The 27,101-nt window shown below is 32.3% G+C and overlaps 4 protein-coding genes across 17 annotated transcripts; 2 read left to right on the forward strand and 2 right to left on the reverse strand.

Moving 5' to 3' along the window:
- Positions 1–588: 588 nt before the first annotated feature.
- Positions 589–1,237, reverse strand: LOC123890226 (SKP1-like protein 1B). The gene has a single exon (XM_045939788.1). The coding sequence runs from the start codon at positions 1,172–1,174 to the stop codon at positions 689–691; it is 486 nt and encodes a 161-aa protein (XP_045795744.1). The 5' UTR covers positions 1,175–1,237; the 3' UTR covers positions 589–688.
- A 1,883-nt stretch (positions 1,238–3,120) lies between these two features.
- Positions 3,121–3,684, reverse strand: LOC123890681 (SKP1-like protein 1A). Its single transcript, XM_045940334.1, has one exon. It carries the CDS (start codon positions 3,682–3,684, stop codon positions 3,208–3,210), a length of 477 nt encoding a protein of 158 aa, XP_045796290.1. The 3' UTR covers positions 3,121–3,207.
- On the forward strand, positions 3,177–17,346 carry LOC123890680 (E3 ubiquitin-protein ligase SP1-like). 2 transcript variants are annotated; one of them, XM_045940332.1, is made up of 11 exons: positions 13,782–13,908; positions 14,090–14,149; positions 14,674–14,792; positions 14,895–14,987; positions 15,093–15,230; positions 15,554–15,619; positions 15,758–15,873; positions 15,968–16,078; positions 16,229–16,305; positions 16,444–16,516; positions 16,622–17,346. In XM_045940332.1, coding segments are annotated over exons 1-11 (957 nt in total). In that variant the 5' UTR covers positions 13,782–13,907; the 3' UTR covers positions 16,725–17,346. The 2 variants fall into 2 exon arrangements, with proteins under 2 accessions (XP_045796287.1, XP_045796288.1); XM_045940331.1 differs by lacking the exon at positions 13,782–13,908 and adding an exon at positions 3,177–3,725 and having other exon boundaries at positions 16,229–16,516; positions 16,622–17,314.
- On the forward strand, positions 10,054–12,929 carry LOC123890682. Of its 13 annotated transcripts, none has more exons than XR_006802921.1 (5): positions 10,125–10,422; positions 10,635–10,651; positions 11,327–11,345; positions 12,005–12,085; positions 12,213–12,929. XR_006802921.1 is itself a non-coding variant. In XM_045940338.1 (5 exons), exons 1-5 carry the CDS (start codon positions 10,533–10,535, stop codon positions 12,542–12,544), a joined length of 327 nt encoding a protein of 108 aa, XP_045796294.1. In that variant the 5' UTR covers positions 10,429–10,532; the 3' UTR covers positions 12,545–12,929. The 13 variants fall into 13 exon arrangements, 5 of the variants coding, with proteins under 5 accessions (XP_045796295.1, XP_045796294.1, XP_045796291.1 ...); XM_045940338.1 differs by lacking the exon at positions 10,125–10,422 and having other exon boundaries at positions 10,429–10,651; positions 12,010–12,085; positions 12,213–12,319; positions 12,539–12,929; XR_006802916.1 differs by having other exon boundaries at positions 10,054–10,422; positions 10,635–12,085; positions 12,213–12,319; positions 12,539–12,929.
- Positions 17,347–27,101: the final 9,755 nt, after the last annotated feature.

Below are 27,101 nucleotides of genomic sequence, written 5' to 3' on the forward strand. Positions count from 1 at the left end.
CCAATCAATGACTTCCTATTAAACACCAAACTGTTTCTATCTTTCCAAAGCTCATAAACAACAACTCCAAAGAAAGTTTGTTGTTATCACGAGTAATACCAATACTAGGAGTTGCGATGTTCCAATTGAGTAGTGCCAATTTATGGTGATATGAAACCACTTAATGTCAGAACTGATCTTCGGACTGATTAAAGTGGTGGTGAAAGAATATATTATTCCTATAAATCTTTTGTTTAGGTTCAGTCATATAAATTAAGAATATATTATTTTTAATTTTTGATGTCATAAGTAACTCAATATAACCGTGTCATTCGACCTAATAAACTAACAATAAGGATTAAACATAATAATTTTTAAATTTACACCAAATAACAAAACTTGCAAGGTTCATATATATTATATTGTTGATCTTTTGTGAACAAAACATAACTAAAGAAAACACATTCAAAAACAATTTCAACTTAAGTGAAAACCATGAACATGCCATCAAAGTAACGAATTCAAATAAATAGCATGAAAAACTAAAATATTTAAACTCATCTGTAAATATCATGAAGAAATAACATGAAGAACTAACAATGTCGCACCAATCCAAAATTAGAAAATCACTTAAAAATAGAAAGGAAAAAAAAAAAAAACTAGGTGAAAATATTCATGGCAATATTTCACTTTAGATTTAACAGTAGTATCATTCAAATGCCCATACATTTTCCCTTCTAAGTTGTGCCTCTTCCTCCGGAAGGAAATCATTCTTAATGTCAAACATCTCACGAATTTCCTCAGTCGACTTCCCTCTTAACATATCCGCAACAGTCGAGCATGAAAGATCAGACAAGTTTTTGATATCCAAGTAATTTGAAGCACGAATCAGCTCAAAAACCGTAAACTTATCAACATTGATGAATTCACTGTCCCAAACCATAAGATTATTCTCAGCATTATGTTTTTCATCGGAACTCGCGGTGGCTGCCTCAACATGCTTCTTACAGTATTCAATAACTTTTGCCAAAATCTTGCTGTTGACTTCTGGAATAGGGATTTCCTTGTCGTCAGCACGATCATCGAGCACGTGCTTAATTGTTTGTGATTCCCGTGCAACTGCTTCATCGACCTCAAAGGATTGGCCGTCGGAACTCTTGAGAGTGATCTTCTTGTTGGTTGAACTTGAAGACATGATGATGAGATTTTAGGAAAGGTGTGTGAAATCGGTAACCCTAATTATTTTTTCTTGATTAGAAATTTGTGAGCGTCAAACTTTCACTATTGTTTCACTTATTTATATAGGCTTTTGTAATGCGTGTGTTTAACAAGATATTCGGAGATTTCCTTCGGTTAAAAAAATATAGTAAAGATATTTTTAATTTTAAAAGATAATCTTAGATTTGATATTTAAATTGTAGAACAAAACAAACTCACTTCAGTAAAAAAAAAAAAAAAACAGACTCAACAAAAAATATTGTTGAGGAAACTTCGCTGCATAGAATTTCGATTTATTTTGCTTCCAAAAAAAAAAAAAATCGATTTATTTAAGATATGCTTCAAATTTCAAAATTGGGTTATGAGATTTTATATATATATATATATATATATATATATATATATATATATATATATATATATATATATATATATTTCTTTTTACCGAATATTAAAAATTTAAAATATTTGAATGGATATGCATTGATATTTTTGTAAAGTACTACCAGTAGTTTCATCGGAGTATTATATTTTATTTTAATTAGATTCTCCAGACATCCTTCACACAATATATATATATCCATCCAGATATATTTTTGGATTTTAGAATAACAAAGTGGTATATGAGCTTGGATTAACTTATTTTTAAGCTTATATAAACAACTTATGTAAATAAATAAATTTTTATATATTATTATAAGTTAGGTACGTAGTTTACAAAAATACAGTTTTTGTTAGTAGGTACTTATAGGTTAACATAAAAAATTTATTTTTATTTTATTTTTTTATTATGCCAAATTTCGAACCAAGTACATCTAGATTGCAAAGTGACTCCTCAATCAAGGGGCTACCGGAAAAACAAGCTACGTTAAAATTTATTTATTCACATATAAACTATTTTTCATATAAACTATTTTTCATAAGTTCAAAAATAAATTTAGATAGAGATGATATAGTGATCTGTCCATCCATGTACAATTCCAGGGGCAATACATATGATGGTCCACATCCAAGTACTCAAACAATGTAACCGGTTGCAAATGCTGCTCATAAGTCATAAGGAAACTTTGATGTGAAATTAGTGTACGAAGTATATGATCTTTAATTGAGATTGTGACAAAATAAACCTTTTTTTTTTTTATTAATGAAATAAATACGAAGTTTATATTGTCGATGACTAATTTAATAAGGTCAAAATCCCATACCACTTCAATTAATTTATCGTTAGTGTGATACATTACCCGTTCTTTTGCAAACAAATTAAATTATTAATTCATTAAAATTGATAATTGGTAGAATTTATTAGAGAACAAAACAAAATTAACTAAATTGAAAACTGTTCTGGGTCGAGCATAGATGCTCGAGCACCAAAGGATGACGAACATATATATCCCGAGCTAGCCTATCGCGAGGTCCTCACGAGCCTTGCTCGATTCACCAACGGTCTGATACTCCCACGTATCGTAACGGCCGTAAACCGAAATGATGAGCATTTACTGCACATCAAGGCCTCGTGGCCGTTTTCCGGCAGCCACTTGATGACCATTAATGCCATCAAGGGTCTTGGGCCCAGCACTGAGGGCTATATATACGCAACTCTTTGTCATTTGTAAGGTACACATTATTTTAGCACAGAAAACCTACACTTCACCTCACAGACTTGAGCGTCGGAGTGCGTGCTTGCAGGTACACAACCCTTCCATTTCAACAGGGGGCTTCATCAACACTAACGCCGGCGTGGTCGCACTTCTGATCAGGTATCAAAAACCATAAATATGCAAACAAAATCCTATTAATATTAGGAAAAGATAAAATATCTAAATATCATTGATTGGACATGTAATAAATCAAACTTATCCATTGTCTACATCTAACATCGCAACAAAAAATCAAACAATGTCGCATTAAGACTTTGCCAAACAGGGACTACAAAATAACTTAAAAACACAGTTAAATCTATGTGAAAACATTCACATTATAAACATTAATTTGAAGATTCTAACAACAATATCACTGAAATGGCCATTCATTTTCCTTATGAATTTCCTCTTGTTCCTCAGCACTGAAATCATTCTTAATGTTAAACGTCTGACGAATTTCCTCTGCTGTCTTCCCTTTTATAATCTCTGCTATAGTATTGCAAGTAAGAATCAACAAATTCTTGATATTCAAGAAATTCGCAGCAATAACGAGTTCAAAAAGCGAAGCCGAATCAATCTTCACGAATTCAGCGTCCCAAGCATTAAGATCATCCTCAGAAGGTTTTTTATCGGAACTCGCTGCTTCCGCTTCGACATGCTTCTTGCAGTATTCAATTATCATCGCTAAGATCTTGCTGCTGACGTTTGGAATAGGGATCGTGTTGTTGGCACAACCGTCTTCGATCAAGTACTTGATTGTTTCTGATTGCAATGCCACTGCTTCATCGACTTCGAAGGTTTCGCCGTCGTGACTCTTGAGAGTGAATTTCATGGTTGAAGAAGACATGGTGATGATGATTGGGTATGGATGATGAGATTTTAGGAAAAGTGAGAAATCGGTAACCCTAACTTTTTTCTTGATTAGAAATTAGAGAAGTACTGTGAACTGTTATGAAACTTTTAATCGTTTTTCTCTTATTTATAATGCTATTTTGTGTATACGTATCTACTAAAAAGATATACTTTAGATATTCTCTGAGAAAAAATCTTTTAGATTTTTATTTTAAAAAATAATCTTAGATTTAATATTTAAATTGTAGGGTAAAGTAAAACATGCTCACCAAAATTAAGGGCCCGATTGGTTCGAGGTAGATGGAAGGGATGAGAGGGGGGTGAGCGGGATAATCTTGACAAAATATAATTTATTTTTATTAAATCTTTTTTTTTTAAAAAAAAACATTTTTTATTCTTCAAAAAAAAATTAAAAACAAAAACAAAAAATCTCAATTATTACAGAGATTTGATTAGTTAAAAAAACGTTTTAAATTGGCAAAACGAATATTTTAAATTCATAGAACATTTTAAATTGTGAGGGAACATTTTAAAAAAATTTATTTTTAAATTTTGTTTCTTTTTTCCAAGAATAAAAAACATTTTTTTTTTGAAAAAATAATTTAATAAAAAAAAAATCTTTTTTTGTCAAGATTACCTCCCTCCCCTCCCTTCCATCTGCCTCGAACCAATCGGGCCCTAAGGGTTTACTTATTTTTTTACTATATCTGGCCCGTTGAATCTCCAAATTAATTTTAATCTACATCCAGTTCATTGGACCTCCAAATTAATTTTAATTTTAAAAATAGTAAAATACGAGGATCATAATTCCAGTTGGAATGAACCGCGTCTCTACATTTATTTAATATGGACGTGAATTTAATCTAGTTAGCTTAGTTATTGTTAACGACTGTTCGATCAAAAGTGAACTGTAGAGATTAAAATTGTGAAAAAGTAGTTAAATAAAATCATATTAATCAGAGTCATGGATTACATCTATGATCAAGATTATCTAATGCGTGGAAGCAGCAAGATAATCTGGGTCCGTTTAGTATAATTTGAATAAAAGACAAAATAAATTTGAATAAAAGACAAAATAAATCGTAGCTAAAATTTCTGGCAATTTTAATTAAGTAATTGTTAAGGATAAGCACATGTGTTAAGATAAGGATAAGCACATATTATTCACATTAGGATAAGAACAAGCAATTATAGCTGTCAAAGTATATCAGGAATTGTATCATAATTGTATTTAAAATAGGATTTCTATTATAGGCAATTATAGACTAGACAATTATAGGCAATTAGTATACAGATCCTTGTACTCTTATATATATATATATATATATGGGGATGAATCAAATTACACCGGTGTAACATTTGAGTAATGTTACACCGCTCAATAACGCTTCAACGAATACAAATTTTACAAAATTCACCGTTGGATTGAAATTTTATATCATTTAGATCATCCATGTTCAATTTTACAAAAATTTAAAATCGTTTGATATGTTATTGAGACCGATCAAGATTAACGCTTTATGTGTTTTTATTGAATACCGTTAAGCTTGATCAATCTCAATAACATATCAAATGATTTTAGATTTTTATAGAATTGAACATGAATGATCTATATGATATAAACTTTCAATCCAACGGTGGATTTTGTAAAATTTGTATTCGTTGAAGCGTTTTTGAGCGGTGTAACATTACTCAAATGTTACACCGGTGTAATTTGATCCCTCCCCTATATATATATATATATATATATATATATATATATATATATATATATATATATATATATATATATATATATATATATATATATATATATATGTATGTACATCAAATTACAAGAAATTGTAATACAAATTCCGATACATATATTCAAGTGTTTTTCATTTATGTATCAATCCATTCCTTTATTTATATGGTATCAGTTTTTCTCTGGTTAATCTCCCTCAGTTTGTGTTTATCATCCTGTTTCAACCCTTCTTCATCGCCTCACCCACTCACTCGCATCATCATGTCTAATGTTCCACCACTCATCATCCCTTCACAAAACCCGCCGATCCATGATCAATCCACCACCACCTCCAACACCGATCCATGCGTCATCCATCATTCCGACAACCCTGCAACTGTCCTTGTTACACCTCTGCTCACGGTCGACAACTATGGTTCATGGAGCCGAGCCGTAACAATGGCACTTCGTGCCAAAAACAAATTCGGGTTTGTCGATGGAACCCTAACCTGTCCAAAGAAGGCCGATGATATCTCTAAGTGGCGCCGCTGCAACGATATGGTTGCAAGCTGGATTCTCAACTTGGTTTCAACCGAGATTCGCCCTAGCATTCTCTATGCTGAAACGGCGGCACAAATCTGGACCGATCTCAAGGATCGTTTATCTCAGTCCAACGCTCTGAAAATCTATCAATTGAAACAATCTATCTCTGCCCTAAAACAAGAGGGCATGTCCGTATCTCTGTATTTCACTCAGTTGAAATCTCTCTGGAATGAACTCCATTCCATTGCACCTATCAATCCGTGCATCTGCGGTAATGCCAAGAGTATTATTGATCAACAAAATCAGGACCGGGCCATGGAATTTCTTCAGGGCGTCCATGACCGATTCTCGGCCGTCCGTAGCCAAATTCTCCTCATGGATCCTTTTCATTCAATTCAACGTATTTATAACATCGTACGCCAGGAAGAGAAACAACAAGAGATTAATTTTTGACCCCTCCCTGCTGAGGAATCAGCAGCGCTTCAAGCTTCTAAAGTGCAGCATCGCACTCAAGGCAAACGGCAGCGCCCGTATGGTGAGAATTGGAATAAGTATGATCACATTATTGCTACTTGCTATCAGATTCATGGCTTCCCAAATAAGCCACCAAAGAAATCTGAACCACCCTCATCTACTTCCGCTACTCAACTCTCAAGCGCACAATATCAAAAACTCCTATCTCACTTAGCCAAAGAGGACACTATGGGATCATCTGTGAATTTCGCAGGTACCCCCCCCGCTTTTACTTGTGTTCCTTTTTCTTGGATTATTGATTCTGGCTCTTCAAATCACATATGCACATCTCTTTCTTATTTTTCTTCATATTCACCTGTTCATAAAAATATATTTGTTCAATTACCCGACGGCTCTCACGCGTCCGTGAAACACATCGGCAATATTCATTGCTCGCCGTCACTTACACTCACGAATGTCTATCACATTCCATCTTTCAAATATAATTTATTATCTCTTTCACAATTAACAAAATCAATACATTGTGATATAATTTTCTCATCCTCTGGTTGCATATTTCAGGACCGAGCAACGAAGAAGACGATTGGTCGGGGTAGTGCTCGGAATGACCTCTTCTACTTGAATGAAGAATCACCATTAAATAAAGATGACAAGGATCACTATTGCCTTGACCATCCATCAAGTTCCTTTTTTAGTTCTAAGTAATGTAATAAGGCTGACCTATGGCATTTACGCCTCGGTCACCCATCTATTTCCCGCTTTCAATTTATTGTTAAGAACTCTCCAAATATTAATGCGAATAAAGATTTTGTTTGTGACGTTTGTCCGCGTGCAAAACAATCACGTTTACCTTTTTCTTCAAGAACATCATATTCATCTCATTGTTTTGAGTTAATTCATGTCGATATTTGGGGTCCATTCTCTACTCCATCACACAATGGATCACGATATTTTTTAACAATTGTCGACGATTATTCACGATGTACTTGGTTATATCTCATGCAACATAAATCTGAAACATTTACTACGCTAATTCATTTTTTTAATCAAATCAATCGCCAATTCAACACTAAAATTAATAAAATTAATTCCGGCGATGGGGGCATCTTTCTTCCCCAACTTCAAGCTATTCGTTCCGACAATGGTTCGGAGTTTTTGTCCAAACAAATCCAAACATGGTTTCATGATCATGGCATTATTCATCAACGCAGCTGCATTGCAACCCCTCAACAAAATGGCGTTGTGGAGCGCAAGCATCGCCATCTTCTTGACTTCGCAAGAGCATTACGTTTCCAAGCGAAATTACCCCTTTCCTTTTGGGGTGAATGCGTGCTCACTGCCGCTTATCTCATAAACAAACTTCCTACTCCCATCCTGAAATATAAATCTCCTCATCAAATTTTACTCGGTTCTCCTCCTTCATACTCCTCACTCCGTGTGTTTGGATGTCTCTGTTTTGCCAAAAATATGAACATTCAACACAAATTCGATGAACGAGCCAAACCTGGTATTTTTGTCGGTTACCCTTTTAATCAAAAAGGATACCGCATCTATGATATGCACACTCGCAAAATATATGTCTCTCGCGATGTTCAATTTTTTGAAATCATGTTTCCATATCACGACCTTCAAACTCCTTCCTTCGCTAACGACATAAGCATCAACACTCAAATCCTTGATTGTGAATTTGATGATTCCTCTTCCAACTTATCACCTGCATCAAGTATCTCTCCCGGCATTAGTCATCATGATGACACAATTGTGCCTATTCCCACTCCTCAGGATGCTAACTCATCGGATATTCCATCCATTCCTGTAGAAATTTCTCCAGCAACATTCACCTACAGCGACCAATCCTCCAGAACGTCGTTATCCTCAACGTCTTTGTACTCCTTCCGTTCGCCTCACGGACCACGTATGTGACATTAATAATGTCACATCACAGAGTGCATTCCCATTAAAGAATTATTTCTCTTTATCCAATTTGAGCACTTCCCATCAAGCTCTTCTTGTTCATATCATTGAGAATAAAGAACCAACATCTTATTCTCAAGCTATCAAATCAGCTGAATGGGGTAACGCTATGGCTAAAGAAATCCACGCTCTTGAATCCAACAACACTTGGGTTTTATCTCCTCTCCCGAATGGCAAAACCGCCATCGGTTGTAAATGGGTATACAAAATTAAATATCACTCTAATGGTACTGTTGAGCGATATAAGGCTCGTTTAGTCGCCAAATGCTACAATCAAGTACATGATATTGACTACCATGAAACATTCGCACCGGTTGCCAAACTTGTCACGGTTCGACTCCTTCTCTCCATTGCTGCCATTAAAAACTGGTCGTTACATCAACTTGATGTTAACAATGCTTTCCTCCAAGGAGACCTTAATGAAGAAGTTTACATGAAATTACCACCCGGCTTCTCTCATAAAGGGAAATCATGTGTTTGCAAATTAAACAAATCCATCTATGGTCTCAAACAGGCATCCCGTCAATGGTTCTCAAAATTCTCCACCACCCTCATTCAAAAGGGTTTTCATCAATCCATCTCTGATTATAGTCTATTCACTTTCAAAAGTATTCACACGACTATATTTGTACTTGTTTATGTAGATGACATCATCATCACTGGAAATAACGAAGACGCTATCTCCGACATCAAGAAATTTCTTGCCCAGGCCTTTTCCATCAAAGACCTTGGAAATCTTTCATACTTCTTAGGCATCGAAGTATCCCGTTCTAAAAAGGAATATTCTTATGTCAAAGGAAATATACACTTGACATTTTATCCGACTCTGGTATGACTGGTTGCCGACCATCAGATTTTCCTATGGAGCAACACCTCCGTCTACGGCCCAATGAAGGAAGCCCTCTTCCTGATCTGACAGTCTATCGTCGCCTCATTGGTCGTCTATTATATTTAACAGTGACACGACCCGACATCCAATACGCTGTTAACACTCTCAGTCAATTCATGCAATCTCCATGTACAACTCATCTCGATGCGGCCACACGAGTTCTCCGATATCTTAAAGGGAGTGTTGGCAAAGGCTTATTTCTTTCAGCTTCTAGCCCCCTCAATTTAGTTGGATATGCCGACTCTGATTGGGCTGGTTGTCCTACTACTCGTCGCTCCACTACTGGCTATTTTACCATGTTGGGCTCTAATCCTATATCATGGAAAACCAAGAAGCAACCAACAATTTCTCGTTCCTCTGCTGAAGCAGAATATCGTTCCCTTGCAACTTTATCTTCCGAGTTATAATGGTTAAAATATCTTCTCTCGGATCTCGGCATTGACCATCCTCAACCAATCACTGTTCATTGTGATAGTCAAGCTGCTATTCACATCGCCGAAAACCCAGTTTTTCATGAACGCACAAAACACATTGAAATTGATTGTCATTTCGTTCGTGAAAAAATTAAATCAGGTCTTATCAGCCCTTCTTATCTCCGATCTTTTGACCAACTAGCTGACATATTTACTAAACCTCTTGGAGGCGATACTTATAAACGACTACTCGGCAAGTTGGGTGTTCTTGAGATTTCAATCCCACCTCCAACTTGAGGGGGGGTGTTAAGGATAAGCACGTGTCACTAGTGGAAAAAACACTTATTAAATCACACGTTTTAAATCAGATGTCATCCACCTGATTTAAAAACCTTAAAATATAGGACACGGAAGGAAGACTTTTAAAGGAATAAAAGCTAAATCAGTTAGCCTGATTTAAAAAAATTATTTATAATTAAAAAAAATAAAAATCATTTTCACTTCTTCAGATCTGCGACGACGAACACCAACAAAGCCTAGAACACAAATTCTCTCAGATCTGCACCAAAAACCCTAAACACATACTTCCTTTTCACTTTCTCTCTGCGACGACGAACACCAACAAGGGTTCCTTCTCTGAGCGTAGTCTCTGCGACGAACGAACACGAACAGGACTTCCGATTCAACCACCGCTTTTGGTCTTCTCATTCCAAGGTTAGTTCCATTTCGATTTTGGTCTTTTCTTCATTCTCCAATGGATTCTCATTCCAATTTCGTGTTCGTCGCTGTGGGTTTTCTCCTCATCTTCATCCATTGACTAATCAATGGGTTTTCAATTTCGTGTTCGTCGCTGCCGCTACCATCTTCGAATTCATTCGCTGTGGGTTTTCTCCTCATCTATTGTGCCGACACTTCTTAACCTACAGGTATCTCTCTTTCTTCAGTATGTAGCTCCAAACTTATTTAATCTCAATTTTATGTGTTGTGTGATGTTGTGTTTTCTTAAGTTCAATTTGTTTTGTAAATCTAGTTTAGATTTAGTTTCTATAAGTAGATTTGCATAAGTTTGTGTAAGTTAAATTTGTGTGAGTGTGTTTATGTGCTGCAATTAAGGTAAATTTCCCTCGGTGGTGTTTCTGGAAAAATTTCCTCAGTATTATAATGCATATTATGATTTGGTGGTAACTACAACTGTACAACTGTGACACAGTCGTAGAATGTTATTATAATCTGATTAGTATATGATGGCTAGGTTTAGGCTATAGTTGTTTCAGAGTAAGAAAGAATGATGTTAATAAAAAATAGAGGAATCTTAAATTGCATATCAGAAAGAGGAATGTTTTTGTTTCATATTTAGCAGGATATATGGTGCTAACTTAGGGATAATGACTGTCAGGTCATTTGGTGCTGATATATAGTATATGTTTAAAGTGCATTTGTGATAATTAAATGGGATAATTAACTTTTGGTGGCGATCCAACACTATGTCTTGCATGTTGGAACATATGGATGCTTATTTGTCAGGTCATCGAGTATTATGTGATAAACCGACTTTTGAATGTTGTTGTTTTTCTTTTCAATTATCATTTACCTGTTGATCCAATGGACGCATTTGAAGATTGATCGACAAAGAGATGGTATGTGCTTATTTTGTAGTTGTCCTTTCCTGAAGAAAAGATTATTAAAACCTACAATATTATTTTTTCATTTGTCTTTTTGATGGGGTTGGAGAAGGATGCAGCAGAAAACTGATATTTTACTCTTTTTTTTTTGGTACAAACTGATATTTTTCTTTTAGTCCTGCCCTTGTATTGTATCAGCTTACTTGTGAATGCATCTACACATATATGTGTGTGCGGCTGTTCGCCTGAATCTATGCCTATATATAATGGGGATACTAACTTTTGGTTACTGTTTCTTTTGATTTTATCCTTTATTTGAACTATTTTATTTATAATTTTATCATTTTTTATCCAATCAAATAATTGAGTTTTCTATACATATATATAAAGGGAATACTAATTTCATTGCTAATGGTTGATGAAGTAGGAACTGTAGAATTTGTAGTTCTGTGTGTCTAAATTATAGACCAAACCACCTGTATTTTGAGCATAAGTCTTTTGAGCATCTGTTTATTTATCTCTTAAATTTTCTTCCCGAGTGTGGAGAGCGAATTAGTTTTCTGTCTATATTGTAGCCTATCAAAGATCGTTGAGTTAAATTGATTTCTTTTTTCCTTTCTTTTCATAAATTAGTGGTTTTTGTAATGGGTTTGTGACATATTTTTTCAATATAGGACAGGACCAGCAACTGCTCAAGTTGGGGACGGGAAGAAATAAAATGTGTGCAATCAAGCTACCTAATCATAAACAAACAAGTAAGTTAATTAGAAGATGGATTTGATATAGTTATGTTCTATGATTTTCTCCATACAAGAAAACTAGAATTCCAGCTTATCGTTTTCCCAGTGACGGTCTAACCGATCTTGATAATCTGGTTACCAGATCATGCTGATGAAAATTGCAGTCAGATGTTGAAAGGAATAGATTTAAAGGAGAAAAGACTTAAAGAGGGGAACACCTTGATTGAATTAGAATCTGATGCAGTCCAGGTGCTTCATGAACTTATGTCCTTGATTGAATTTGAATTACTGAATGTTGTATTGAAAAGTGTGGATGTGTTGATTATTTCAATTGAGTATTATGAAAATTTCTTGACAGCTTTCTGATATTGTTTGTTGTCATTTCTAGGCTTTATTTTCTCTAATTTGTCAATTTTATTATGCTTCTATGTTGAGCTGAGTTTATCTTCTTTTTTTTTCCCTTTTCAGAATTAAAAGGTCTGAAGACATTCGTTTGGAAATATGGAGAGGATTGATTCAACCCAGCGATTTTAAGAATGGTCTCCCGAAACCAACTTATGAGTTAACTGTTAAAGGAGGAGACAAAGTTAAGCATACAAATAGAAGGAATCGAGGTTACAAGTATAAATTTGTAACTTTATGGTTTATAATTGATGATTTTAGGTTATATGATATTAACTACTATTATGGAATGATTTTAGTATATATAAGTATAATTTATGCTATTAGGTGTATGATACTCTATTATTATAGTATGATGATTTTAGTGTAGAAGTATAATTTTGTAACTTTATGTTATTAATGGATGATTTTGGATTAAATAAATTTTGGTGTATGGTACTCGAGAAACAATAGTAAAAGAAACAATTAATAGAATTTAAATCGGGTGAGTTATGAACTGATTTAAAATAACGTTTTTTAAATCGGTTGAGCCGATTTAATTTTGGATTTTAAATCGGATCAAATAGATTTAAAAACTTCCAATGACTTTTTTAACATTTTTTAAATCGGACAAACTGATTTAATAAACTCTTTGAAATCGGGCAACCCGATTTAATAAAATCTTTTAAATCGGTCCGAAATCCGATTTAAAAACGAAAAACTTACTAAATCGACGGAATTTAAATCGGTTCTGGAACCGATTTAAAAAGCCTTCCAGAACCGATTTAATAAGTGTTTTTTGCACTAGTGTGTGTTAAGGATAAGGATAAGCACATATTATTCACATTAGGATAAGCACAAGCAATTATAGCTGTCAAAGTATATCAGGAATTGTATCATAATTGTAATTAAAATAGGATTTCTATTATAGGCAATTATAGACTAGACAATTATAGGCAATTATTAACGCTTTATGTGTTTTTATTGAATACCGTTAAGCTTGATCAATCTCAATAACATATCAAATGATTTTAGATTTTTATAGAATTGAACATGAATGATCTATATGATATAAACTTTCAATCCAACGGTGGATTTTGTAAAATTTGTATTCGTTGAAGCGTTTTTGAGCGGTGTAACATTACTCAAATGTTACACCGGTGTAATTTGATCCCTCCCCTATATATATATATATATATATATATATATATATATATATATGTATGTACATCAAATTACAAGAAATTGTAATACAAATTCCGATACATATATTCAAGTGTTTTTCATTTATGTATCAATCCATTCCTTTATTTATAGTAATGGGCCTTACCTCAAACCCTTGTAATTTTATTGATTACTGTATATTGAAGCATAATAACGGTGATAAATCCTTGGACTGGAATCGGTTGTTGTTTGAGTGCAATTGCTCTATACTGTCTTAAAACAACCATTGGCAAGTAAGTAATTTGCTGTCGTTTTTTCTTCCCTGAAAATAAGGTCTTGTTATAAGCTAATGTTCATATGACTGTTACATTAATCTACTTATGTCTTTTCAAGAAAAAGATAAAAACACATTGTACATAAACCATGTATCTTCCATGTGCAACTGCAAAGACTAACTTGTGATAATTTTATTAGTGGGCAGGAATGTGGACATTCTTAAATCTGTGACTCGCGTCAAGCAACTGAAGGAACTAGGTATGTATTTTTCATAAACTCAAAGTAGCATAGTTATGGTAAGGTTTTGTTCTTGTTGAATGTGTGAGGCTATATATGCTTATGCTTGCTTATTATGAAAGTTATAGTTAGTTTTTTTGACGGCAGTGGTAAACAGTGATGAACGAAGGTGATGATCACCCGAGAGATAAACACCATGTGTGCAAAATATTTTGACGGTTTTATCTGATAATTTTTTTTAAGAAAGTAGTACACAAGTAGTGGGTTTGAAGGTCAAGCATGTCCAATTACATGTTCGTGTCTTTTATGTGCGAAAAAGTCTTCGTACCATATAGCAATGCTCTTTAGAAAATTCTTTCTCAAAGTAAATAGGGCCTTAAGATGCAAAACTTGTCCAATTTTATGATGCATAGGATCAAAACTATCAAATATGCATTCAACTTTTTTATATAAATACATGAACTACTTAACTTTGTACTTGTAGTTAGTCAATTTGTGCTTGATGTGGTGACTAATCATGCTTTGGATAACACTTCACTTTGCAGCTCAACTATTAGATACTCGAAATTCACCGTTGCTCGTTGCAATTTCTGGAAAAGTTGCCGCTGATAGCACAATTATATGTGAATTAAGTGGTTTAGCGAGTGTAATTGTTGAAGATACGGTACATGGATATAGTATTCTTAAAATCATAGGATTTTGCATATTTTGTTTCTATTCTTTACAATTACAATTAGCTCAAATCATTCTACAATCTTTTATATAGGTAGAGCAACATTTTCTTAAACATGAGAAGTGGGATTGGAAAGACCATTCTCCTGTAACGTCGTTCGCGAGTAAAGAGGTTTCTTGGTATCTGGTGTGATTTTTCTTTCTTCCTCTAGTAGATTCTTCTTTCATTTTTTCTCTTATTTATTTTTTGCTGTTGTTAAATACAATTCCTTCCTTTTTTTTTTCTTGGTAGGAAGATGCAACTGGTTGTGTGGATGTGGTTGGAGCTCAGCAGGCCATAGATTTTATGTTACCTTTTCAAAAGGAAATATTTAAACAATCAAAACCATGGATGATACATAGAATATTCAATTATTTCCGAGGTCTCAAGGTGGGAGTGTAACTCTTTCCTCCTTCCTGAATTTGGATTGTTTGCGGTCATTAATCGCTGCATTCAGCACACCGGTGTTCGTTGAATTGAGATTGAATGGTCAAGATTTTAATACATATTTGCAATTTTTTTAAAAAATAAAAAAACTGGTTTGCCGAGTTTTAAATATAGACTATTTGATCTCGACCCAACATCCACCAATATGTCAACTGCGTGAATGTTGGGGATTGAAGAATGCAAGGTATCCGAATTCATCTTCTCTTCTTCCTGCATTGTCCCCAAAAATATTTCGTAAGCTGAAATAATTGAAACCATGTTTATAGGAGCTTGGTTTTAAGAGAATTGAACGAACACTTCCAATCAACACTTCCTTGACAGTTATTGGTGAAGTAAGTTTCCAAAGAAATTTGTAGTAAACTTGTTTATATTTTTATACAAGGTGTTCCTTATGTTTTCAGTATTAAATGGAATTGTTGTATATTAATCATTCATATTTTGTTTGAAATATTTCTAAACTATATGATCAGGTTTCTAAAGATGATGCCGGCACCATTCGGATTCAAAAACCCCAGTCAGGACCATTTTATGTCTCTCCCAACACAATTGATGATCTTATAATTGCTAATCATGGGGATTTCGTCAGGTTGCTTTAACATTGATAGATTCTTACAATGAGTTTTGGATTGAAGTCCATTTACCGTTTTTAGTGTAACTCACCGTGATATATATCTTTTTAGGTGGTGTAAGTATGCATCGATTGGATTTTCAATATTTGGTTCTTGTATAATAGCTATGCATACTATTCAATACATCTTGACATGGCGACGACAATGTGAAATGCATAAAAGGTATAAGAATCGCGTACTATTGAAAGATGTTGAAATGCACAAGAATGTCACCCAAGTTTAAGTGAAAGTATTTGCATTATGATTCTACGCCAGTTAACATTCCAATACACCAGCCAATTCTAAACAAAGTACTTGATATTTTTTATGCAGGGTACTTAAGGCAGCTGCTATTATTAAGATGTCAGAACAACAGCCCGCTATCCGAGTGCAATCGGCAAATATTGAAGGTAAATTGCTAAAAGTCTATACTATTAATTTTGTAATGATTGTTTCAATAGTACGCGGTTTGCTAGAAAGGATTAGCAGCACAGCTTGTTGCTCGTTTGTCTTTCACTTATGTGTAAGAAATTGTGACAATTTCTCAGGTAAAATGGATGACGACTTCTCAGATTTGTGTGTGATATGCATTGCTCAGAAATACAATGTTGCTTTTGTCCCGTAAGTCGCCAACTTCATTCTCATTTTTTGTGATGTAAAACAATCTCATTGTGTTCTGATTCATAATACAATCGATAATCTCTAAGGTTTATGTTTAAATGTCAGGTGCGGGCATATGTGTTGCTGTACAACTTGTTCTCGACCCTTAAAAATGTGCCCTCTTTGCCGCGGACAGATAAAGCAAGTTATACGAATTTTCTATCCCTAATTATGAAAGCTTAACTAGACAAATCATCATGGAATCTTGAATTGTGATTCATGCTTTAAGAATCCAAGAGTAATGGTGTTCTGCTTGTCGCTTGAGGTTTTAAATCAAAGGTTGCGATAAACTATATTACAGAATATTGAGATCATTGTGGTTAACAATTGTACATGTGTTGGGGTCGTAGAGACAACAAAAATCTTGATGTTGCATATCGCGGTCACGGATTCTTTTTGAATAAATGTTAGCCTCATATATTGACATGATACGAGATTGGATAGAACACAGTTACTGCGTCAACATAGCAACTGATTTAGACCGTTCGATTAAATTGAACGACCGAGATCTTATACAGTATAAAATTATTAAAATATGGATTGTTTAATCAGAATCGTTGAATCGAAAATGGCTGGCCGAGATTCACTACTATGGCAAACTACATGAGTTTACAATGGCAGTGAATCCAGGTCCGACATGAATCCGTTTTTTAAACACAATCTAGAACTCTAGTATTTTTGAATTTGACTCAAAAGAAGTAGTTGTTGAAGTTTGTATATGTTGGAATAAATGTATATATTATTTTCTAAAAGATAAAATAGTGAAGAGTATACATGGTTTGTTTTGTTTTCTTGGATTTTGTGAAATGACTTACCCTGTTTATTTCTTTCATTTTCTTTTGAAGAGTCGGAGCAAGTTGAGAATCCTTATTTCTAAGCCCTTGCTTTGAGTTTTGATCTATGGCTGTAACATTTTTTTACATAAACAAGTTATTACTTTTATTAAAAAAATAACTTTTGAAAGTACTTGGAGGATCTTTATTGTGAATTTTGACCAAATTTTTATCTTCAAAATAATAGTTTTGATACTGTAAATGCATCATATGTTTTTAATTGAGATAACTTGTGGAAAGCTCATTTTAAATTCTCACTAGTGGAGATAGGATCCTCTTCAAAATACACATTAGTGGTGGCTGGGCCAAAAAATAGTTTGATTAAATAAACTTGCTACACATAGTGCTCCCCTAAGGGATTTTTTTAGTATAATAATATAAATAAATGAAGTGTTTGAAGTTTAAATGTCAGCTTCTGTATCTAACCTATGATGTCTCCATCAATTGAGTTAAACTTACAAAAATTAACGGATTGTTTATGTTTATTTATCATTTGGTGTTTAATAATTTCTTTTAAAGCTGATGTGATATATGATCCATCAAAAATAAGTTAAGCAACCCTACTATATTGATTCCTACATGGTTTAAGATGCTCTTAAGAGTATTTATTTAATCATTAAGAATTATAACTTATAAGTGTATGATAGTCATTTAAAAATATAATTACGTGTGTTTTTTATGTACACACACAAACATACTTTTGGATTCTTCAACCCAACCAAAATCAATTATGTTAGATCGGTCTCACACTTGTCCTTTTCAAGCAATGATAGAAAGAACATCGCATAATCATTACTAAGTTTTCACTCATGTCACCATTATTAGAAATTCTTAACCAAAATATCGTCGCATAATTAATAGCAAAAATAAAATTAATATGTAAATCAATATTAATTAAAACTCTTATAATTTATACAAATCAATATGAATTACTATAATTTTACACCCATAAAACCCAAATTATTCCCCTACATTTCAAACCATGCCCCAATACTAGGACCTTATTTTCATGTAACAATATTCTGAACATTGAAGATCAAACAATTCTCAAGGCTTCTTAAAGAAACTACTATTACGAATGCTTGATGAAGCTCTCATTTTTTTCTTAGAAATCTGAATAAAATCATCAAACTGGTCCCTTTGATTATTTTCCTTATAAGTGTTGTTGTTACCATTAGCCTCATGATCTGGTGCTGCAGGTACAGTGTTGTTACTATGCTCCTTATCAATGTTGGACTTGGACATTGTTACGGTTCGAATTTTATACTTAGCACGTTTAATGAAATTGTTGAATGTTTCATCGTTATCAAGTGATGTCTCTACCTTGTAGTGTTTCCCTATATATTCATCATCATCTCTTAATGATGTAGCTTTGTTTCTTTGGTTTTGTTCTTTTTGAAAACTCATCATGTTTTGTCTTGGAACATGTTGTTCAATTGATGAAACTTTTGTTGTTTTGCCATATTGTACTTTTGAGTTTGAGGAGCTTTTGTTTCCCATGGATGATGAAGATATTGGTTTTGAAAGCTATATAAGAATTTGAAGTTAAGAAGATAATAAAAAGGTTTAAGCTAAGAAGATTATGGGGTTAAGTGTGCAATTTGAAAGAGGTGCAATAAGCTTGTTTTATAGTGTTTGTTTATTAAGGAGGGGGTATAAATGGAAAGATGAAAAAATTATGAACAATATAATTAAGAAAAATTGTGTTTTGAATTGTATTAGAAGATGCTATTTTGGGTTAAGAACTTAATATTCATAGTGAGAGAGCTTTTTCTAGATTAATTAAAAACATTATGCTTTTAAATTGGCTAATATGGCGGCTTAATAAGGAAAAAACACTTAGAGATGAAGATTTTCAAAGGAACAGGTAGATGGTATCAGATTCTATGAAGACTTGTAGAAGTATACAAAGTTTATTTACAACTTGCAATTTACAATCACATCATACTAGTTTCCTAAGAAGGAACTAGGCAACATGGTTCTATTTTTTGTACGGGAATGTCATATTATTGTTAATTAATGTCTTTCTGCTGGAATACAACTTTCAATTGTTGAAATTATATTTGTAAATGGAGCCCAAATTTAGGTATGTTTGGATTTTCTACACGATCCCGTGTTTCTTTTATACCCCTGAATTTTTAATTTTGTCCTCGCAAAAAACTTCGGTTTGTGGAAATCTAAGTTTTGCCCCGGGTATAAATTGGAATATTGGAGGTATAAAAGAATTACGAGGGATCGGGAGAGAAAACATCCTACTAGTATGGTACTTGTTTTGAAATGGAGTTTTGGATTGCGTCAAGTTCAAAATTTAGTCTATTTGAGAATGGAATTTGCTTTTTGTACCTCTAAAATTCCTCAATCACCCCCTGAAATGACCAAACTAATCCTCTTACTTTTTACGATGCGATCACTTTTTGCACTCTAAGTAGCGAGTGACAATGCTTTTAACTCAAAGCCAACGTATGCGCCCCCATGAATGAAAAAAATCACGAAAAATGAGCTAAGACATAATTAAATTACATATGGTCATAAGTCCTAGCTCAATTAACAAAAATGTCGAAATTATTAAGCCGTACGTTATGACCGGACTTGTATGTGAGTTTATAATGTTTTTTCATTTCATCTATCTACAAAAATAAATAAATTAAATTACATATATTTTTGCCTTTTTTGTCCCTATCCACATACCGTTCTTTTTAATGCTAAAAATAGGATTCGGGCTAGTTTCTACGCACATCAATCCAAACTCTAAAAAATTATATACGGATTCTTCTCTTTATGTGGACAGTAACATTCTGGGTTTTAATTTCAATATTTGAGTTGTTTCCCACCAGAAACCTATGATTATAGTATTATTACATACACACGACACGTGATTCATGCAATGCAACTTTGTTATTTTTTACTTCTCCAATACTACAAAGTCATTGTTGAATCCAATACCCTAGTGTTTTCCATTATTCTCCGTTCTTTTTCATCTAAATAAACCCCTCATTTGAGTAAATAATTTTGGCTCGTGTCTTATAAATTCAACTCTAATTCAAATTTACATGAGGTAAAAGGCAGCACTATGAATATGACATACGCATATGATGTATGCATGTTACGTAAAATAAAACTATTGAGCTGATTCATTAACTAGTTGAATTATATATAGCTCAACTTATTTATTTAAGCTTAATTTTCAACTCAAGTTCAACTCGTTTGATTTACAAACCAAATTCAAAGAATTAAGGGTTAAATATATTTTTGGTCCCTATAGTTTTTCAGAATTTTCATTTTAGTCCCTGAAGATTGTTTTCACATTTTTTAGTCCTTAAGTTTTTTTCGTCAATGTTTTTAGTCCCTATGTTTCATTCAAATCGTGTATACTTTCACATTTTTGAATGATTTTTTGTGTTCATGTTTATAATATTATAAGAACATATCCGATAAAAGTTTAGAATGTTTTAAGATAAGATGAATTATTTATGAATTTTTATGTGCAAAAAACTAAAAGATGAATTATTTATGAATTTTTATGTGCAAAAAACTAAAAGATTCATATTTAATTCATCTTTTGTTAAAAAAATTTAAACTTTTCTAACATAGATTCATATAATACACTAAACATGACCGCAGGAAAAAAAAATTAAAATTTAAAATGGTATGCACGAGTTGAACGAAAAGTATGGACTAAAAACATTGATGGAAAAAACTTCAGGACTAAAAAGTGTGAAAAAATCTTCAGGGACTAAAATGAAAATTCTGGGAAATTATAGGGATAAAAAACATATTTAACCCAAGAATTAATTATCAAATCGAGTCTCAAACTATTTTTGAGTTGGTTCGGTTCATTGTCAGCCCTATCTGTCATCGTATCTTTTATTAAAAAAAATTAAATTTTTCTAACAGAGATTCATATAATGTACTAACCATGACCGCAGAAAAAAAAATTAAAATTAAAAATGGTATGCACGACTTGAATGAGAATGAAAAGTATGGACTAAAAACATTGACGGAAAAAACTTCAGGGACTAAAAAGTGTGAAAAAAATCTTCAGGGACTAAAATAAAAATTATGGTAAACTATAGGAATCAAAAACATATTTAACCCAAGAATATCAAAACGAGTATCAAACTATTTTTGTGTTAGTTAGATTTATTGTCAGCCCTATATCAAACCAAACCTAAATTAGTGATCTGCACTTTTTTAGAAAGGACTAATCAGCAAAATATGGCAACGTTAACAAAAAGCTGGAGATAAAAAAAGTTTAAAGTCATAGAACGTGAGTAACGTGACTTGTTAGTTTCGAGTGTTGTATGGGACAATAAGGAATTGATCCCTGCCATCACATTCCATAGAAAATTTAGGGGAAAAGTTTTATTATTAATAGCTGTTTGGAATCTTAACCCAATTAATGGCTTCTTCAAATTCAATTATTTCCACCATTCAAAGTAATGTTCTGTTTCTCTCCTCTTTCTAAATCCTCCAAGTCATTTTCACACTCAAATAATTTGCACTATAAAAGACATAACCCTCTTGCTAATCACTCCTAACAAAATAACCAATAGTACTCTTTTGTGTTCTAAGTTTGAGCCAAATTTCAATGGAAAAAAACAACAAAACAACTTCAAGTTTCTCTATATGTAGAAAAATCCGTCAAGTATTTGCAACAAATCCTACTTTCAAAACCATTTATCGAAACAAACAATACAATCAAGAATCTGCGCCTCAACGTATCAAATTTGTTAACATAGAAGGAGGAAGCAATCACGGATCAATCCCGATCACGTTTGATAATTCAATGATACATGGCCATTCTTCAAAAATTACTTCACCCCATATCGGAATATCCGAAAGAAAAGGCAATTTAGCTACTGACCCGAAATTGACCCAGTCCAGAACAGTTACCAGAGTTGAACCTGATGATCAACAATATGTAAGAAAAGGCAATTTGGCTACCGATCCTAGGTTGGCCCAGTCCAGAACAGTTACCAGAGTCGAACATGATGATCAACGATATGTAAATATAAAGCAAGGGACAACGATAGGTGAAAATTTTAATGGAAAAAAACCTTTGAAAGTTGGGTTGGTGAACTTAGAGAAACAAGGTAAGAAATCAACATTAGATATTAATGATGCTTTTGATGACCGTGCAAAAAACAGAATTAGAACAGTGTCAAACGTTGGTATGGGACAGAACAATCATGATTTAGATGAAACTAATTCTTTTAGTGGTGTTAACAAGATGGAAAATCTGAATGACCATTTTTCAGATTTTATTGTGCAAGCTAAGAAAAGGATTAGAACTACATCAAATATTGGAAAGACTAATTCCTTTAAAAGAGGTTAAGATATATTTTAGTGTGAACATTCATTGGTGGTTTTCATTTTCTTTCAATGTGTTGAGCATCTATAATATTCGTTATTGAGTGGATTGGATTAAAAATAATTAAGGTCTTACTATTGGATATTGTCAACAAAAAAAGGGTCTATTATAGGATAGTATATATGTTCTTTGTATATTTTTCTTCTTTCTATTTGCTTATCCAATTTAAATTGGAAAGCTTGATTGTAACTACATTGAAGAGAATAATTTGGTATCATTTGTCATATGTATAAGTTACTAAGATTATAATGATTTTTTATTTTATTTTATTTTATAGTTGTGGTGAAATCTTAGTTTTTACAAAATGGTGAAATCTTAGTTATAAAACTTGGTTTGCTTTGCAAATATATATGGATCGAAGTCTAACAAAAAACTAAAAAACTAAACGAACATTTCTAAGCACACAAGCTTCAAAAAATCATCAAAGATAAATTGACAAAGCTCACTAGGAGAAGTCTCTATTCTAACACAAACTGAGGAATCTAATGAGAGGTTAAAGTTAGCGAGTATTTTATGTTTTCATTTTATAATATATGTGTTAATTTTAATTTCAACGGAGATGTTAAGTTCCGCAAACAAATTCTTATAAAAATTTACTTTGAACCCCAACAAATTCAACAACACCGTAGTATTCATATGTAAAGATGGGAATAGGCTAGACCGGCCTACATGGCCTTAAGGCCTAGCTTACATAGGTTCAGGTCAAGACTTTTTATAAGTCTATTTAGTTAAATAGGTCAGACTGCAGGTCATTAAAAAAGCTTTTTAGCCTACTAGGTCGGCCTATTTAAGTTAATATGAATAATATTTTTATTACTATTATTATTTATATATTAAAATATGTACTTTGATTAAATTATAAATTTATTAACTTTTTCAGTAGTTTAAGTTTATTAATTTACAATAGTTTTTCACACACACACACACACACACACACATATATATATATATATATATATATATATATATATATATATATATATATATTAAATTATAAATTTATTAACTTTTTCAATAGTTTAAGTTTATTAATTTACAATAGTTTTTCACACACACACACACACACACACACACATATATATATATATATATATATATATATATATATATATAAATGTATTATTATAAACTAGAATTGAAATATTATGACATATATAGTCAAAGTTTCTAAAATATCATGTTAAATATAAAATGACATTGATTTATTAGTTTATAAGTATATTTAAAAATAAATATATTTATTTATTTAAATATGTTAATATGAAATAGGCTTTTAAACAGGCTAACGGGCCATATAGGCTTTCAAAAGGCCGGACTTAGACCTAAAAGATAAGTCTATGATAGGCCACAGGCCAGATTCAGGCCTTCGATTCTTTGACAGGCCAGACTCAAGTTTGACAAAGCCTAGCTCGACCTAACATATTCCCACATCTATTCATCTGCAGTTAATCGTTGTGGCAACTTCGGTAGATGCAACCATTTGATGGTTCAAGTCATTTTTCATGCTCACAAATCACAATAAATGGTTAAGAATATTTGATAATTGATACTACTTTAGTCAAAAAAATTACTTCAGTGTAGGTCAGTTTTTTTTTTTGTTTTGGAGTACGACAGTGTAGATTAATTTAAATGCTAAATGAGAGACTATATAGATGATGAAATTTTGTCAAAACAAAAATATAATGAAATAAAAGAAAATTAAAATTAACAATTTGATTAAAAAAAAAAACAATTTGATTCAAAATTAGTTCATACCTTAAGATGCTCGTTGCCTTTTGCTTTTATTGCTACAATATTTCCTTTATGTTGCCTACCGTGTTATTTAGGGGAAAAAACTTTAGAAATAAGTAGTATCTTCCAAAGTATGCTACTTTATATACACATGAATTTATGGGTGGCATTTACAATGCACAAATTGTTAAACTTGTGCACATGCACAAATTTATATTTGACAGCCAGTTGCCTGTATATCCGGTTACTGTGTTTTATTTATTTATTTTTTAAAAAAAAAAGTGAAATGATATTTTAATAGATTAAGTTATATACCTCTACTATAGAAATCCACACCCCCAACCCATCTATTTGTCTTTAATTTATTTATTTTTCTCTTTAATATGTCTTGAACTCGTCGGCCGCCGTTACTTTCCCTCAAGCCGTCGTCGTTCTTTCAATAAAATATTTTTTAATTTATTTATCAATTAATTAACAAAAATAAGAAGAAAGAAACAGAACCCAGGCCTTGCGTAGGTTGTCTTCACCAGCTCCCCACCATCACCACCTCCTATGCCCATCTTCACTTCTAAGTCCTCTTCAACATCGCCCTTCAACATCACCACACCACATCCATTGTCGATTTATTACAGGTGATAAGAAAACATAGAAGATTTTGCACAACATGAACAACTAATAGAAGATTTTGTGAAAGAGAAAAGAATGAAACCTGGGTTTCTAACTGGTTCTTCTAAATAGGTGACAATGAAGAGAAGCAATGTGAGAATGGATGCGGTGATGTTGAAGACAACCCACCCATGTTCTGGATTTTTATTACTATTATTATTTATATATTAAAATATGTACTTTGATTAAATTATAAATTTATTAACTTTTTCAGTAGTTTAAGTTTATTAATTTACAATAGTTTTTCACACACACACACACACACACACATATATATATATATATATATATATATATATATATATATATATATATATATAAATTTATTATAAACTAGAATTGAAATATATATTACTATTATTATTTATATATTAAAATATGTACTTTGATTAAATTATAAATGTATTATTATAAACTAGAATTGAAATATTATGACATATATAGTCAAAGTTTCTAAAATATCATGTTAAATATAAAATGACATTGATTTATTAGTTTATAAGTATATTTAAAAATAAATATATTTATTTATTTAAATATGTTAATATGAAATAGGCTTTTAAACAGGCTAACGGGCCATATAGGCTTTCAAAAGGCAGGACTTAGACCTAAAAGATAAGTCTATGATAGGTCACAGACCAGACTCAGGTCTTCGATTCTTTGACAGGCCAGACTCAAGTTTGACAAAGCCTAGCTCGACCTAACATATTCCCACCTCTATTCATCTGCAGTTAATCGTTGTGGCAGTAGATGCAACCATTTGATGGTTCAAGTCATTTTTCATGCTCACAAATCACAATAAATGGTTAAGAATATTTGATAATTGATACTCCCTCCGTCCCAAAAAGAATGACCCATTTTGAATATATGCACTATTCATATATATTGTTTTGACCATATTTTTCTACTAATAAATAAAAATAAATATTAACATATAAGATGTTGTTAGATTCGTCTCGATGAGTATTTTCAAAATATCAATTTTTTATAATTTTTACTATTATACAATTAAAGATATTAGTCGCCAAAGTTATGCATTGGCATGCGTGTTTCGGTCAACTGGGTCATTCTTTTTGGGACGGAGGGAGTACTACTTTAGTCAAAAAAATTACTTCAGTGTAGGTCAGTTTTTTTTTGTTTTGGAGTACGACAGTGTAGATTAATTTAAATGCTAAATGAGAGACTATATAGATGACGAAATTTTGTCAAAACAAAAATATAATGAAATAAAAGAAAATGAAAATTAACAATTTGATTAAAAAAAAAACAATTTGATTCAAAATTAGTTCATACCTTAAGATGCGCGTTGCCTTTTGCTTTTATTGCTACAATATTTCCTTTATGTTGCCTACCGTGTTATTTAGGGGAAAAAACTTTAGAAATAAGTAGTATCTTCCAAAGTATGCTACTTTATATACACATGAATTTATGGTTGTAAACAAGTGACATGGCATCTTTTCATGTCTCATGCTTAAAAAGGTGAACGGTTGTTACTACCTATTTTTGATTATCCGTACAAGAATTCGATCCATAAGGTACTATAGTCATTGATTTTCTTTAATTGAATGTGTGCCTAGTGCTAAGATCAATTTATAAAGAGGTGCTAAGAATACTCGAATTATGTATAAAATAATAATTTTATTTATTATTTGCAGTAAAAGAAATTATTATATTTATTTACTATGATAGAGTTAAAATTCATAGTGGGGCACTTGGTTGTTTCAAAGGAGGATAAATGTGGAGGCGTTAGTTGTGACAAGTTGAAAATTAGTAGAGAGTTGTGTTATGGATTTTGGATGATCTTTTCACATGTGATAAAAAAATAAATATTTTATGACTTTGAAGGTAGTTGAAGGTCAAATTGTTCACCTTAAAAACGAAAAACTTGTATGGTTCAATGTATAAGTTTGGTCCGTCATATGATATTTGACAACATTGAGCTCCT

The sequence above is a fragment of the Trifolium pratense genome, linkage group LG6, assembly GCF_020283565.1.
Source record: "Trifolium pratense cultivar HEN17-A07 linkage group LG6, ARS_RC_1.1, whole genome shotgun sequence".
Lineage (NCBI taxonomy): Eukaryota > Viridiplantae > Streptophyta > Magnoliopsida > Fabales > Fabaceae > Trifolium > Trifolium pratense.